We start from the raw sequence: 18,128 nt of genomic DNA on the forward strand, positions 1-18,128 counted from the left end.
TGTCACAATAGTATTTCATCGCATGCATTTTACGTATTTTACATATGTTATTAGTTCACATTATTATGATCCTTGTGCAATACATTTCTTTGAATTCACGTGCAATCATATGATTTCTTCCGATTTGACTCTGCAACAAAAATCAACGTTTCCCATCTACACTTCCTTTTTATCTGGCAAATTATGACATGAAATACTGACTAATTGTTTTTTACATGATAGTAGGCATGCTTTTAAAAATTGACATTATATTTCATTTGTATAAGTTCGAATAAGTATCTGCTTTTAATGTTTTGCATGCTATATTGTTTTTTGTGTGTTACTGTTCAAAGTTCATTTTAATAATTATCACTAGATGTTAGTGTTGATTAACATTAGTATTATTATTTTTCTACAAAAATCAAACGAATTATATTATTGACGCTTATAATATGTTTCGAATGCTGATTGACTAATTGCATGATTTTTTACTGTTTACTTGGCAGTTTAACTTATCCAATCTGATATTTCACATCTTTTGAGTCAACGTACGTTTCAACCAACATTAATTTTTTATTTTGATACCTCACTTACCCGATATCCATTATTTTTTTTTATTTGTTGTCTTTGTGAATGTATTTTGTATGTATGTACGCTGTATGTTTTTTTTTTATTTTTTAGTCGCTTTTATGTTGTATATCATATCATTATTTATGTTTATTATACAGTTGCAATAGGATGCACCTTACCCGACAAGCGTTTGCTTCTTATAGGTGTTACCCAAATGAATCCTTGTGATATTTACCTTGTTTTAATATCCGAAATAAATGTGACTTGAATGAATTAAATCCATAACTTCATATCGTCATATCCAACCCTTTTACTTCACAACATTACAACACAATCAACTCTGCCTTGCTTAAATCTTTCAGTAATGGGTAAACCTCCAATTCTGACTCTAAATCATAATCAACAGCAAACTCCGTTTTCATTGTATCTTTGTGTTTTTTTTCTACTCTCATCACAGTTCCAGAGTACCATCTCTTCTCCTTTTCAATGATGAACAAGTGTTCAATCCGCTTTCCTACCAGTAATTCTGGCTCTCGGACATACTCTTCAAGAAGCTGTTTTGAGCTCTCTGCAGCTCTTTTCTTCCTCTCCCCTTCTATTTTCTCACCGAGCTTCCTCTTCTGCTCAAGGAAGAGACCTTCTCTTTCATCCTTGTCTGTATATGTGATATACACCTTAGCAGATGTAGTTGCTTCATTTTCTGCACTGCCTTTGGTCATGTCATTTGCAGTTATGACCTCCTTTACATGTTGTAACAATTCTGCATTGGAAAATTGTTTCTGTTGTGATGACAGCTGGAAGTGTTCTTTGGTTGGTGCCTTGCATTTTAAGATTTTACTCATAAATTGCAACTGGTTATAGATGGCTCTTCGTACAGTTTGAACACCGTCCTCTTCAAGCTCTGTGCATTTGGCTTCGGCCTCCTCTGGTGACGTCCAAGCACCTCCAAGGTTCATCACTTTTTCCACCAGGTCAAGTGTTTGGTTCCTTTGTCTTGTTTCCTTTTCTTTCACCTTTTGAGATTTTTCACTGAGGAGTTGCCATCGCTCTTCTTTAAGGGCCTGCATGCGCTTTCTGTACCTATCAAGAACAAGACAGGAATGGCCTCGGGCTTCCTGCATGTAGGTGGCCTTTGTCTCTGGGTCGAGGCTATCTAGCCATGAGGGGGTTCTGTTGTTAACCCACATGATAATTGTTTCCAGCGTCATCGTCCTTGCTGCTGGTTTTTGGCGAACCAGGAGGTCCAGTTGTGCAAAATCCCTCTCTGCCACAATGTTTGTTGTCGGGACATTAGCAAAGGATGCCTCCATGCCTTCATTGATGTTCCAGTATTTTCCCCCCGGCAGCTGGTCTTGACACTGACGTTCAAGGATGAGCAGCATGGCACATGCTGTCATCTCTAATGCCTGTACGCACAGGGCTTCCACCTCAGGATCGACTTCTTCATAGAGTTTCTCTGATATGCTATCATGGTGGATTGACATGTCAGATGAAATTTCTTCTCCATGAAGAAGGGTGGTGGCATCTTCCTTCCATTTGATTAGTTGACACTGTAGTTGGTGGAGGTAGCGATTCATGCCAAGGATGTTGTCGACGGTGATGATTTTCTTCCACAGTGGATTTGTTATTGCATAGTATATGATTCCAAGTGCTTTGAGTTCTGCAACATGAATGGGCTCACTGATGTCTTCCTTCACAGCAAGAAGTAAGTTGTTTGGGTCTGGAAGGATCCCAATGAAACTTTTGATATGATCTTTGTGAAAGTAGGTCTGAGCAGCTCCTTCGAACAAAATATTTGCTCTGTTTCCTAGGTAGTTCACAACTGAATTTTTTACACCAAATTCATGTTCAACATATGTTGTGAATGCATCCTCGACACCTGATTTGTCCGAACCCCTATGGTTAAAGGCTTTGCTGGTTGTACGAACTACTCGGGTTACACCGGCTTCTCCAGTAGCAAAGGTGTGCGGATTTCTGCCTGTCATAGATATTTCTTCAAAGGCTTTCAAAACTTTGTTAATTTCCTCCGAGAAATTGATTAGAGGATGAAGTTTGCAATAGAATTGTCCAAACGATTTGGCATTTTCTCTCACTTCTTCTGGGAGATCCTCCCATTTTTCCATTACCTTTGGCAGCAGTTCATTTCGGAGGCACTGTACTCTACTGCTAAACTGCGGCATAGCCGGACCTTGGTCCGTCATTGTCGATTTGATAGAACAGACCAGATTATTGTAGGTTTCTTCTGGATTATCATCATTTCTGTCAAGAGCACTTGCTAACTCCCTCATCCTGTCTTCAAATGCTGTCATAGTGCTATCAGTGTCTCCTTTAGCCATCTGTGTGAGTCCAAGGGTCCGTGAAGTTCCATCCGGTAGGGTTATTTGGAAGTTCTGGTATTTTTTGTGATATTTTGTTGTTCCATCTCCGTGTAGGCAATTGCCGAGGGCTTCTTCAGGTCTATTGTTCGCCATTGCGGTTGCAACTTCAATGTCAGCCAGGAAACGCGCTTCTATTGCAATTTGTGATACTGTTGCTAAACTTGGCAGGCGATGCACTTCCCGTTTCCCAATTTTCTTCAGCACGGTTCGTATTACCTGTGAAACTTTTGCCATGGAAACGTTGTATGACAACAATTCCATTATTGTCTCCCTTACTTCATCTGTGTATTTGCCATCTTGAAATGTGCTCATTTCATCATCCTCCAACAAGGAAATATGGTCCGACAGTTCCTTGTTTTTCTGTTCCAGGAGATCAGCGCGCCTTTGGAGATAGCCAAAATCCTTCTCATATTTGTTTACATCGAAAGCAGGCCTTCCTTCAGATTTTTGTTGATACCAAAGTTTTTGTCCAATTTGTTTTTATTCCTTTCGCTTGGCCTCTAGTTTGGATTGTATAGCCTGTTTGGCCTCCTTGGTGGCGCTGAGAGCATTTCTTGTCTCTTGAAGCTCCGTCTTCAATGATGTGATTTCTCTTTCAAGACGTTGTTTTTGCTCTTTAGCCTGCTTGAGCTCTGACAGTTTTTCGTTTTGTCGTTTTAGTCTCCTGTTCACATTCCGTGTATCGATATGTGACATCTTTTCTTTGACCTGATTGTATTTCATCTGGAGGTTTGTGCTTTCCGCGGAAACCTTCTTGAAGAGCTGCTTGTATTCAGCAACTTCATCTTGGAGGGGATTGAACTTTGATGTCATGGAGTCCAGCCTACTGAGCGTCTCTTCGTATTTTACTCGAACAGATTTGAGAGACTCGTTTAGAATGCTTAAGTCCCTAGTCAACTCTTCATTTACCTCTTCAAGATGCTTGCGTTTCATGGACTCCTGCATAGCGTCTTCTTCGGAAAGAAGGAGCCTTTTCCGTGTGCTTGACAGTGTTGATTTGCTCTCTTTCAATTCGTCCTTCTTCTCCTGCAATTCAGCTCTTAGTCGTTTCTTGCGTGGCGTGTCTTGTACTTGCACTCCTCTTTTTCTGGCAATTTTGAAATCTTCATTCAGGAGCTTCTCCAGATCTGCTGGTTTCCGTTTCCTGTTCTTCTTCTTCTTCTCGAGTGACTTCAATACGGTCCATACAGACGAGACTGTTGAATTCAAATTGACCTCGTCTCGTCCTACAATCTTTAACAGTATGCTTGCTAACTCTTTAAATGTATATTTACATTTATCTACTAGATATGAATGCAACTCAACCACTACACCATTACTTATACTATTAAGTTCAGGAAGAGTTTGAGTGTGGTCTGAGAAATGAGAAGTGGTAATACCAACTGCAGAGCAGAATGTTCCAATTGCCGTACTACTGGAATGTGCCGCCTCTGGTTGTGATGTATGCTCTTCATGATTGGTAGCCTGTCCAGCAGAGTCTCGTGAAGTGATGCTCACGTCATCAGCCAGACTGGAAGTGGTAGCCTGTCCAGAAGTGTCTCGTGAAGTGATGCTCACATCATCGGCTTCTGAATAATGACAATCACAAAGGAAAACAATGAACTTAAGAGGCATGTTTACATTTATTTATTACATGTACTTCATCATGAAATTCGTAACTCATAAATTTGTTATTGTTTTCTTTATTTATTTCTTTATCTATTCATTTATATATTGATTTATTAATTTATTCATTCATTGGTTTTAGGGGCAATTCAATGCATTTTGGAGGCTTAACCTCCAAATGGCAATATTACGTTAATCAACTATCAGGTAGATAAAATTTCAGAGTCATCTTTGTCAGTACAGGCTGCGTTTTCCAAAATTCCATTATATGTTTTTAATGTGAAGAAACACAATACACTTTACAACCATGTTCAATTACTTTAAGGAGCAGGTATGTTCTAAGAAATTAAAAATTGCTGTACCTGCTGCAGAACTTGAATGTGCAGCTAATTCACACGTCTCTGAACCTTGTGATGTACGCTCTACAAGGTTGGTACTAGCCTGTCCAGGAGTGTACTGTGAAGTGATGCTCACGTCATCGGTCAGACTGGTAGCCTGTCCAAGAATGTCTCGTGAAGTGATGCTCAAGTCATCGGCCAGACTGGAAGTGGTAGCCGGTCCAGGAGTGTCTTGTGAAGTGATGCTCACGTCATCGGCCAGATTGGAAGTAGTAGCCTGTCCTTGAGCGTCTTGTGAAGAAATGCTGACATCAATGGCATCTGAATAATGAATAATGAATAATGATACAGTAAACAAAAAGTATTAACATTTCTATCTTAAGGAGTTAAAAGCTTCCTCCAGGTGTGACCCCAACACAATTTATCATCACAATTAAAGATAATATAAAGTTTTGGTACCTCAAAAGTTTCCCTGAGTTTCCTTGTCTTAGTTTGTGTTCCAGGTTAAAGTACCTTTCATATAACTAACACTGTGAGACTTACTCGCCCCAAAGTGCCCTCATGTCTTAGTATTCATGCAATAATGGTTTCGTACAATACATGTATATTGATTGTCGCGGTACCGCGTCGAGTCAAACTAACGGCTCGTTTGAATTTTTCAGGGCCCGCTCTGCTCTGGTACGAAAATTTTATTGCATGATTACTAAGACATGAGAGCACTTTATATTATCTTTAACTTAGGCACTGCTTACCGGTATTTGAAGAATTAGAACTTTTTTTGTGTGTTTCAGTCTTAAGCACTAAAAACTCCATGACTTTCATTCACTGAAAAGAGAGAGTTGATGCACTGCGAGTCAAAAATGTTACGATATGACTTTAATGATCATTATCAGTTTAGCATTTACTTATCATAACTTTCTGGTGTTGCGGTAAATAAAAATTCAAATACATGTATAATTTCAAACTCGAGCTCCACTTTATTATTTTTTTTCCCCTTCATGTGACAAACTTCAGTTTGGCAGGTCACTGATATGCTTTTCCCCCACTCTGACTCTTCCACTGCAAATAATAAAAAATTGCATTAAATACCATTTCCATTTAAAATTGATTTCTGGCCTCATAATTATTTAGATTTATAACTTATTATATTTCAAATTGATGAACCTAAAAATCAACTGGGCTAGTTACCATGTGAAGAGTTCTGTGCATCTTCATCCCTGTTTTCACGGGCTTCCATGATTACTGAGCATCAATCATGATCAAGCGCCAACCGGCATGAACCAAGCCCAACGCACGAAGACCACACGACACTTGACACGACAGGTGCTTGATGCCCAGCCTTAGCGATTTGATGATGGCGTTGAAGTAAGAACATGAAATGATGCACGGCTGTATGAATAAGAAGATAATATTCACACTAACAAAATGTATCTAAAAATTAATATCGAAAAAGAAAATAGTTCTAACTTCACGATGAGAAATGCAGGCTTAACAGTTAGGCTTACAATGTAATGGTACACCTTCTAAAAAATGTTTATACAAAAATAACAAAGGCTCTCTAAGTTTTACCCATCTACCCAAACTTTGAATTTAAAATCAAATTGACAAAGTCATGTTTACACTCTCCAGTCCAGATAAATCATAAATTTTTTATCAATTACTTTTTTTATTTTTTTTTGTTCTATGTTATTTTTTTTTTGCAAAGCTTGATTCAAATGAAGCTTTGTAGACTAGTTTGTACTAGATCTAAACTAAACTGAAAAGCAGCACAAATGCTGTTTAATATGAATGATAATAATAAGCTAACCATATATCAATTCTTGGACTTGGTATCAAATATATAGGCCTACCATAATTTACTTAATCAAACACGGCATCATGCATGTCTAGCTAGTACCGTGTTATAAAATTTAGATCATTATTCTCCCATTTCTGGTCTACGAAAATCACAAAAGCCAAAAGGCCTAACGTACAGAACTACAAAAAAAAAAAAATGTAAAAATTAAATCCATACATTCATCGGTAGATTAACTACATGTGACGGTTTTATGACCATATAAACGTGACTAAGGTTAATCTTAATGAAATTAATTGCTTGAAATTCTGACAAAATTTCGTAAACAACTGTGGGAAATCGAGTCCCACTGGCACTGCACTGCACTCGTGAACTACACATTGTATGCGATATCAATGCGTATGGCATGATCGACCAGCAGCCCCATACGCATAGCGTAATGCATGGGGCTGCTGCTGGTCACACTTAGGCATGATCGTACACATACTCAATCAAAAATGCTTTTTAATCAGCTTAATTTGCGCTTAAAATAATATTCACTTACATTTCTCCGTACGTCAAAAACGTATGAATATAAACAGATACTATGGAAACTATTGGGACTAAAGAAAACTGTGTAATTTCTCAGCAAAAACGTCGAAGTTTGCCGTAGATTTGTGTAGCATCACACTTGCATGATTGATACTACACTGTACCAGCCAGCTTGCTCAGCTAGCATTGTTTGGGTAAGTACTATTTATGACGGGCAACCAAGCTCTTCTTGTGGTAAAAATGTTTTCATTACATGATTTCATCCCTCACACTGAGAGTTTGAATGATATTTCTATTACATAAATATCGTTTTCTACCGGCAGGTTGAATATATTACGTTCCTGTATCGTTTTTTAATTTCGAAAATATTTTGTACATAACCTGATCACCCCCCTAAAAAGTGGACGAATCCAATGCAAATCGGGGCCATCACGTCATCGCCCAAATGTCAGCTGTTCGCGGGACTTCCAAATCAGTCGAAAGTTTGCTGAAAACTTATGTTACTTTAGCGGTTATAGCATCGCTATTTTTAATCGAAAAATTACGAAACTTTGTATATAGTATCAAAAAATATTGATAATGGTACCTACCAAAAAAACAGTGGATTTGGAGGTTTCCTTCGGGGTGTGCCAGCTTCGTTTCTTCTTCCAACGATCGTTTCGCATTGCAAAGTCTGGTGAATGTTGCTGTTTTTTTGTATGCTAATTTCTTCATGTTTATGCATCAGATTTACCTCGATTGCGAGGGAATTTGACCAATCACAGGGGTGCTCCAAGCCTTCAAAAATAATGCGTCACAATCACTGTTTTGCTCTCTCACACTCAACTCGCGTGCCAAACAGCCGGCTGGGCACGATCACGAGCAAAGTGAATAAGCTTCCATTGACTTTGCGTGCGCTGTTATCGCGGTCAACGAAAGTTGTCACGTGACTGAAACCCCTAATAGTAGAGTCGTAAGAGACTGATGGTCAGTACGTAGGATGAAGTGGCGACCCCATATGTATTGAAACCACTTCTCACAAGCCCATACGCAAGCAAGGGCTTCTTTCTCTCCGACCGAATAATTTCGCTCTGCGTTGGTGAGCGTGCGTGAGGCAAACGCGACAGGAACTTCCTTTCCATCGCGCACTTGAAGCAGGACCGCTCCAAGACCATACGCAGATGCGTCTGTTGCAACAATCACTGGGATGTCGGGGTTGAACAACTGCAATGTTGTACTGTTTGCAATGAAATCCTTGATTTCGCGAAACGCTCGATCTGTCTCAGCGGTCCACACAAAGGGAACTCCTTTTCGTGTTAACGCTCGGAGTGGTTCAGTCACGCTTGAAAAGTTTGGCAAGAAGCGAGAGTAATATGATGCCAAACCGATGAACGAGCGCAGTGAGGAAATATCAGTAGGAACTGGGGCATCCCGAATGGCATCGACATGTGATTCATCTGGTTGTAGTCCCTTGCTGGATATCACATGCCCCAAGTAGTGGATCTCATGTAGACTGAAATGACACTTTTGAGCATTGAGTGTCATCCCAACATCCTGCAACCGCTGAAGTACTGCACGTAGGTTTGCATCATGCGCAGCTTGAGTATCACCATAGATAACCACGTCGTCAAGGTAACACTGTACACCTTCCAGACCACAGAGAACCGAAGCCACGAGTTTTTGAAAGGCTGAAGGTGCTGATGACAGTCCAAAACACACACGTTTGAATCTGAACAGTCCGTCATGCGTGATGAACGTAGTGAGATCACGTGATTCTTCATGCAAAAGCAACTGGTGGTACGCTGATGCAAGGTCTAAAGTACTGAATACTGTCGCACCTCTCAGTTCAGCGAGGAATTCCTGTATGTTAGGAAGTGGGTATTTGTCCTCCACAACAGCCTTGTTCACATCACGAAGATCTACACAAATGCAAATGGCACCATTTTTCTTGTGGACCACCACAAGTGAAGAAATCCATTCACTGGCATCCACTCGCTCAATGATATCTGCCTGTTCAAGTCGTTTCAATTCTGCAGATACCTTGTCCCGCATTGCAAAGGGAAGACGGCGAAGTTCATGCTGCACTGGCTGCACAGCAGGCCTTATTAATTTTGACACGGTGAACGTAGCCCTTTGCAAGTCCTACATCATTGCTGAAGAGTTTTGGGAACTCACTGCACGAAACATGCATCACAAATCGCGTCCCAAAATGTTGTTGCCACGTGCGACGACATACAGCAGACATTCAGTTGTATGTTGTCCATGTGAAACTGTAGCTGGAAACATACCAACAATGGGAATGGGCTCATGGAGGTACGTAGTCAATGTCACGCCCGGCTTTGGAGGTAACAAAGCCTCGCGAAGAAAATGTTTGTCGAAAATGTCCAACGGAAGGAGTGAAACAGGCGAGCCGGTGTCAAATATCATGTGAACTGGAGCCCCATTGACAGATACAGTGCACTTAATATCTGGATCGGAAATGGAAAGGACCTGTAAATTTTGTGCACCACCACTACCAGGATCACTGTCATTGCGTGCAAGTTCATCTGTATTAATGTGATCCAATTGCTCACTAGCAGAAACCTGATTTACACACACGAGCAAAATGTCCAAGTTTATGACAAGAAGAACAGTGTGCATTTCTGGCTTTACAGTGAGGATCATTAGCCTTATGACCGTTGAGACCACAGCGATAACAAACTGGTGAAGATGCGGACTTACGAGCTTTCTGATGTGAAATGTCCTGCTTGTGTTTTTGTTGAGCTTTTGGCCTGAATCCCACAGCACAAACATCACTAGAAGTAGAGTCCAACTGCAATGCACGGGCATCGCGAACGGCAGATTCAATTTGCCGTGCAAGCACACAAGCGTTTGAAAGAGTTAGCGATGGTTCAGTCAGTAATCGATCCCGAACACGCTCAGAATTGGTTTTCTCGACCAGCTGGTCTCTGATGAATTCATCCCTCATTGTTCCGAAGTTGCACGGTACAGCAAGTATCCTGAGAGCACTTACATACTCGTCCACAGTTTCATTTGGAAGTTGAGCTCTCTGCCGGAATTTATAGCATTCAGCTACTACATTGACCGCAGGCGTGAAATGTGCCGTAAGTCGAGCCAATGTCTCGTCGTACGTTTCGACCGCAGTTGCGCTCTGTGCACGTGCTTCGGCATCTCCGCTGCCTGACGAATCCGTAAAAACACTGGGCGGGAGTGTATTGTAGATGCGCTGCCCCTCAGGCCCAAGGCAGTGTAACAGCATAGCCCTACGGCGATCGTCAGTAAATTTGTTCGCCCCACTTGCGAGCAAGAAAGTCTTGAAAAGTCCTTGCCATTGCGTCCATGGCATAGAAGGAGGGCCAGGATTCGGTAGGAATGGTGGCGGAGGCTGTAAATGCGCCATCTTGTCGCCAAAATGTTATGTCTACTTCCAAAAGAGACACGAATTTAGGAAAACTGGAGGCATGTCGTAGGTTCAACGTGGTTTAATCACGATCCATTTTGTAACTCCCTAGCCTTATTCCAGGCCGTTTCATGACATAAAATAGTCTTGATTCAGACTTAAACGATGTATTAAAACAGTAACCACAACACAGGTGAAACAAAAACCCAACATTAGTGCTAAAATGTGAGTTACCAATAAAAACAACCACTGTATTTTTTTGTTTTTCCATAATCTTTTATTGATTCCATATTCAATACAATTTCACGATAAATCGAATCACATGTAGGCACCTATCACAGAATACCCCTTGTGAAAAAGTACTGCAGTAGTACGTCCCAGGTCGAAATTCCCATAGAAACCAGTAGAGCTAAAACCAGTAGAATTCTACTGGTTTGTACGGGTTCAGTGGAGACCGATTTTCTACTGGTTTCAATATGGAAAGTGAAATAAAACCAGTAGAAAACCAGTAGGAAATTTGTACTGGAACCAGTAGCAGACCAGTAAGAATTCTTATTGGAACCAGTAGAAACCAGTAGAAATGCTTGATTTAAACCAGTAGAATCCAGTGAAGACCAATGAAAACTCTCAATGAAACCAGTACAAATTTCAACAAAACCAGTAGAAATCTTAACAAAACCAGTAGAAAACCAGTAGAAACCAGCAGGATTTGTTTACTGGAACCAGTAGAAATCTCAACAAAACCAGTAGAAATCTCAACAAAACCAGTAGAAATCTCAACAAAACCAGTAGAAATCTTAACAAAACCAGTAGAAAACCAGAAGAAACCAGCAGGATTTTTTTACTGGAACCAGTAGAAATCTCAACAAAACCAGTAGAAATCTTAACAAAACCAGTAGAAATCTTAACAAAACCAGTAGAAAACCAGTAGAAACCAGCAGGATTTTTTTACTGGAACCAGTAGAAATCTCAACAAAACCAGTAGAAATCTTAACAAAACCAGTAGAAACCAGCAGGATTTCTTACTGGAACCAGCAGAAATCTCAACAAAACCAGTAGAAAACCAGTAGAAACCAGCAGGATTTCTTACTGGAACCAGTAGAAACCAGCAGGATTTCTTACTGGAACCAGTAGAAACCAGCAGGATTTCTTTCTGGAACCAGTAGAAACCAGCTGAATTTCTTACTGGAACCAGTAGAAACCAGCATGATTTCCTACTGGAACCAGTAGAAACCAGCAGGATTTCTTACTGGAACCAGTAGAAACCAGCAGGATTTCTTACTGGAACCAGTAGAAACCAGCAGGATTTCTTCTGGAACCAGTAGAAACCAGCAGGATTTCTTACTGGAACCAGTAGAAACCAGCAGGATTTCTTACTGGAACCAGTAGAAACCAGTAGGAATTTCTACTGGAACCAGAAGAATACCAGTAGAGGCCTTACTGAAACCAGAAGAAACCAACAGAATACCAGTAGATGTTGTACTGGCCCCAGTAGAAACCAGAAGAAATTCCTACTGAACCAGTAACAGCATGTACCAATGCATTTGGAAGAAGAACTTGCACTTCAAGTGACTCCCATTATAACGACATCTTCAGGACCTACAGTTTTCTTTTTGTTACATTAAAATGTTGTTACAGCTCAACAATGCAAGAAAGAACATTGTAAATGTAGTACAGTTTTTACTTTTTTGATACATTGCAAAAAAGTTTCCATAGAACCATGTCCAATATAATGGATGTGCACTAGTAGTACAAATTCTTCTTCAAATCAGCAAAAACAAACAAACAAACAAAAAACCTATTTGTAATGGTGCCACCAGACATCAACTTATGTACAGTACTAACCAATTTTCGACTGAATGAGACATACCTGAATGTTCAAAATTAAGAATGCATACATGTACACAACACATGCCACACAAATTCACACTGCATTTGTATGCATACATTGATCAAAACATGAGACTTCTATCACACACTGTAAGTCTGGAGTAAATACAGTCTTAAGTTGAGGAAATTTTATTACAGGTCAATGGATGATAATCATATTACATGAGTACATTACATTTCAAAGTATTCATTATTCAGATTACTTTTTTTTTCACCATGTTGTTTTGCCAAGCCAAAGAATTTTTATTTCAGTTAACAAATTCGTTCAACTGATTATGTGACAGGAATTTTTGTTTTTGAAAGACAAATAAGGCCTCGACAGGTATTTGAAAAAAACCCCCCCAAAACATGTAAATTTGTACTACATCAAAAACACAAGGTTTACATTCCTGTCATTGAGCACTTTCCAGATGCCCCCATTTGTTTGTTAAAGCGATAACATAAAGATGATTACCCTAATCATAGAAAATGTTCATCTGAAAGGATGCAAAACTCATACGTACACAAACAAACTTAATAATAAAGATATCAAACTGATGGCATGACAAACAAAACTTCACTTGACAAAACAAAATACAGCATTGGTGGTTGGCAAAGAATAGATATTCATAAAATAATGTAAAATAAACCATGTTGTCTTGCTGGCATCATCCAGGTACATACATCTACTGTACATACACAGATAACACTAACAGCATCGATCATAGATAGTGTTAAAAAAAGCGGCACCAAAATGGGATTGGATATTGTAGGTAAGAGGCAATGAGTAAAAAAAAGAAGAGGAAAATAAACAAATAAACAAATTCATAGTCACATCTGAATGTAAGTTTACAGAATAGATTTCAATTACCAACATGCTCACGCATGCTTGGCAGCTCATTTTATGTTAGTTAATAGCCTTTCAAAAACATAAGAGAGCCTCATTATGTCAAGGACCTAAATACCACGATTCACCTGTAATTACCTTGTTTGAGTGTATATCACCTTTCTTACTATATAGTAATTGTACACAGCCCTGTCCCTTTGTTGCACACAGCATTTGGTTGGGCTAGTTTCTTTCTATAATAGGTCCTTGTTCTGTCAGCTGGAAAGTGGTATGCACAATCTGTGAGGTTTAATGTCTAATAGTAGTCATAGATTTTTCACAATAAGTCAAGAGTCTTCACCTGGGACCTGATAAAATCATCCATTATCATTTGCAAACTGGCAGGTCTGTAAGTTGCAAGGTTACACTAATTTAATTTTAAAAAAAAGAAAGAAAATGCATCAAACTGAACATTACCCATTTGACCATTTAAAATAAAAAAGAAAAAATACAATGTACACCGTTGCATGATTCAATTACACAACTTTGAGCACAAACAACACAGCATGGACGCGGAAGGTTTTGCACTTCAGGCTCACACCCGTTAGTCTTTTTATCCGAAAGCAAGTACAGCTATACTGTGTTATTGCCCAAGTTAGTCCTCACCTAATCCTTTGCCATCAGTACAGCACAGGAATCTTCCCCTCCTCTACCAGCACAGCAACTCTCTTGTGCAAAATGATAAAATACTGTACATGAACTAAGTATATGCTGACTTTCTTGCAGTTTACATGTATACTTGTACCCATCATGAATGTAAAGATACACTGTAGCACAGAAGATCACCCAAGCCCAATCATCTGGTTCTGACATACATGTATGTACTAAACTTGTACATTATACATTACGGTACTGTTCAAGTATTTCCTCATTTAAGCTGTCACCAGTGATGGAATAACACAGGACATAGTGACACTCCTTTTCCTCCAGTCAATCTTTAAAGTACATTGTCGCTAACAAATCTCTGCACTGATGATGATGAGTCTGGCTGAATATGATGGTTCTCTCAGTTTTACATTTCTTTCGCTCACATAATTCTTTCACTAGTGTGAAAATATCTTGAAATTTTCCTGAAATGACAAGCTGACAACATACACTTTTTGTAAGAGCAAATATTTGGCTAGGCCTCCCTGGTTGGGCCCGTCTGGTGCTTGTATGACGATTTCAAAATGCTGAAGGCCCAAACTCTCAGTGAGGTCATCATTCTCTGAAGAAGGCAAGGGAGGATGTAGGGCCCACTCGTGGCAGTCAAAATACCAGGTATGTGGCATAACGGAGCTCCGCAAGTCGACCTTAGCTAGCTTCTTCTAGTCTTCGTCTCCTAATACTTAAAGATAAAACAAATAGAAAGAGAACTTTGAGTAATCAATCAATTTTCAATGTTTGATGTTAAAGTTATATATTGTACTACACGTTGTACGTAAATCTTGCCAAATTAAGAACATTTGTTTAAAAAAATCAGCACATTTTTCTTCTTCATTGGAGATCAACATTCAACAATCATATCATTATGGTCAACTAGTGTTTCAGTTTGAACTCTTTATACATACATGTATGTACAACATATGTTACGTTTCTACGCCTGACTCTGTCAAGGGCATGTTATAGTTAACTTCACATATTCTGCTCAATGCACAAACCCGCCCCCACCGATCGATAAATCACTAGCACAGGGTAGACAGTGTTTCTGGCAATTCCATTTCTCTCACTTACAATGTACCGGGTAACCGGTATAGCCTGTATTTTACTTGGTGATTGACTAGCAAGCGGTGTTCCCTACAAACTGTTGTTATATACTGGCTTTTTGTACGCTTAAATGGTCACAGATTTGTCATACAATTTACACACACACATGAAAGCAAAGCTTGGCATTTTTTCTACAACTTTGCTCACTGCATGTCCAAAATACGATTCAACATAAATCTACAAGTTAAATACATGTAGATGAGAAAAACTGAAAATACATGTATTCTCAAATCATCACTATTTTGTTGGTGTCTAATGTGGCAAACAGAATGTTTCCATCATGGCACACAAACTGATATTCAGTGATAAAGAGCTAACTTAAATCCAACTTTGTAGTTAGCGTTAATAATACTTTAAATCTAGGCTAACAAGAGGTCTAAGGCAAAATACTCACTAACTGGCCAACACCGGTGCTCGGTTTGTCTCAGTCGGGTTCTTCATACACTTGCACTGCAGACGAGTACAGCATGGCTATGCATACAATTGTATCAGTGAACCTAGACTGATGGCTGCAGCTGTTCCAGTGTCTCACAGTCCATTATCGGGCATTGTCAGTCTCCGACACGTACCACCACCACAACGGTAGTACAAGATACAGTTTGGATTCACAGTGGATTGTTTCGTCAATTTTCACGATGTCACTAGCTCGCACATTTCAAATCGTTTGAACATACATGCAGTATGGTGTACGACATTTCTGAAACATACCGTAGGGCGTACTAGTACACCGAAAAAAACGTAGCGTTCAAACGTACGGCTTCGATTCCGATAGTCATCTAGTATGATCAGCTATGGTTGAATACGGCCTGGAAGCAAACTCGACATCAAAGTCACTCTCAAATGAAATAAAACGTCAATGTTTACCGCTAACTAAACCTTAGATTCCTGAGCTCATTGAAGATTCTCATTCCGAAACACAAATGCAATCGTAAGTGGAGTTTTCTCGGTATAATTGGCTGCTGGATGACAGAGTTCAACGGATTGCGACAGCGCAGTACGACGTACAGCTCAAGTATGAATGCGGTGGCGGCCGGCCGGCCAAGCCAGCCAGCGCCAGCGCAGGGCTGGAGAGCGGACGGCGGATTGCGCTGCCCGCCAAAGTAGCTCGTTTGCATAACGGCTAGCTGCGCGGTAGTACGTCATGTTGCCGTTTGAGACCCAGGGATTTATTGATGAGCATAACGAGTTTAAAGACAATTAGGTTATAACAATTACATAAGTATGATTTTATTTCAAAATATATGACTTGTATTTTTTTTTGCAATTGTTAATATCCCCATGATAACAAAATTAACAAAATTCTTCGTAAAAGTTGTTCGTTGTAACGCCGTTCTGTTGTTTGACAACTTCCAGTAGAATACACCGGTTTCTATTGGTTTCTGCAGGCACTCGGTTAGTTTCTAATGGTTTGACTTGTTAGAAGTATTTTGACACCCCATTTTAAACCTGTAGAATCTACTGATTTCTGTCGGTTTCTACTGGTATTACTTCACAATCTTACAACCCTCTTCAAACCAGTAGACTCCACAGGTACTCGTTGGTTTCCGCTCGTTTGACTTGATATTTTTACATCCCATTTCGATCAAGCTGGTGGAATCTACTGGTTTCTGTCGGTTTCTACTGGTATAACTCCACACTTCTACAACTCTCTTCAAACCAGTAGACTATCTACAGGTACCTGTTGGTTTCTACTGGTTTGACTTGTTTGTTTTTCCATGTATAGGAGATGACTGGTTTGTACTGGTTACCACTGGTTGGACATGATATTTCGAATCTACTGGTTTCTGTCAGTTTCTACTGGTATACGTAACTTCACACTTCTACTAATCCTCTTTAAACCAGTAGATTATCTACAGGTTCCTGTTGGTTTCTACTGGTTTGACTTATTCGTTTTTCCATGTATAGGAGATTGACTGGTTTGTACTGGTTACCACTGGTTTGACTTAATATTTTGACACCCCATTTCAAGCCAGTGGAAACTACTGGTTTCTGTCGGTTTCTACTGGTATAACTTCACACTTCTACAACCCTCTTCAAACCAGTAGACTATCTACAGGTACCTGTTGGTTTCTACTGGTTTGACTTATTTGTTTTTCCATGTAGGGGAGATTGACTGGTTTGTACTGGTTACCACTGGTTTGACTTAATATTTTGACACCCTACTTTAAAGCCAGTGGATTCTACTGGTTTCTGTCGGTTTCTACTGGTATAACTTCACACTTCTACAACCCTCTTCAAACCAGTAGACTTCTACAGGTACCTGTTGGTTTCTACTGGTTTGACTTATTTGTTTCTACATGTATAGGAGATTGACTGGTTTGTACTGGTTACCACTGGTTTGACTTGATATTTCGACACCCCCATTTTAAGCCAGTAGAATATTCTGGTTTCAATTGGTTTATGCTGGTATTACTTCATCACAATTGTATGACCCTCTTCCAGCCATTACTACTGGTACCTGTTGGTTTCTACTGGTTTGATTTAATTCTTGTTTATACATGCAGAAAAGTGACTGGTTTGTACTGGTTTATACTGGTTTTCCCTTCTTTTAAAGCCATCTTCAAACCAGTAGGCTGCACGGGTACCTGTTGGTTTTTACTGGTTGACAAGTAATGTCTTAACATGTATAAAAAAAAAATGCTGGTTTGTATTGGTTTGTACTGGTCTGACTTGTCTTTTTTCAACCCAGTTTTGAAAACAGTCGATGCAGTCGATGCAGTCGATGCAGTCGATGCAGTAACAGTACTGCAGTAGTACTGCAGTACCAGTACTGCAGTACCAGTACTGCAGTAGTACTGCAGTACCAGTACTGCAGTAGTACTGCAGTACCACTGCAGTACCAGTACTACAGTAGTACTGCAGTAGTACTGCAGTACCACTGCAGTACCAGTACTACAGTAGTACTGCAGTAGTACTGCAGTACCACTGCAGTACCAGTACTACAGTAGTACTGCAGTACCACTGCAGTACCAGTACTGCAGTAGTACTGCAGTACCACTGCAGTACCAGTACTGCAGTAGTACTGCAGTACCACTGCAGTACCAGTACTGCA

General features: G+C 39.8%; 1 protein-coding gene across 1 annotated transcript; it reads right to left on the reverse strand.

Annotated features, from left to right (window-relative positions):
* Positions 1-872: 872 nt before the first annotated feature.
* On the reverse strand, positions 873-4,381 carry LOC140234640 (uncharacterized). Its single transcript, XM_072314672.1, is given in 2 exon segments — positions 873-4,097; positions 4,307-4,381. Coding segments are annotated over 2 exon segments (3,300 nt in total).
* Between the last annotated feature and the right edge of the window lie 13,747 nt (positions 4,382-18,128).

The sequence above is a fragment of the Diadema setosum genome, chromosome 11 (assembly GCF_964275005.1).
Source record: "Diadema setosum chromosome 11, eeDiaSeto1, whole genome shotgun sequence".
NCBI classification, from domain to species: Eukaryota; Metazoa; Echinodermata; class Echinoidea; order Diadematoida; family Diadematidae; genus Diadema; species Diadema setosum.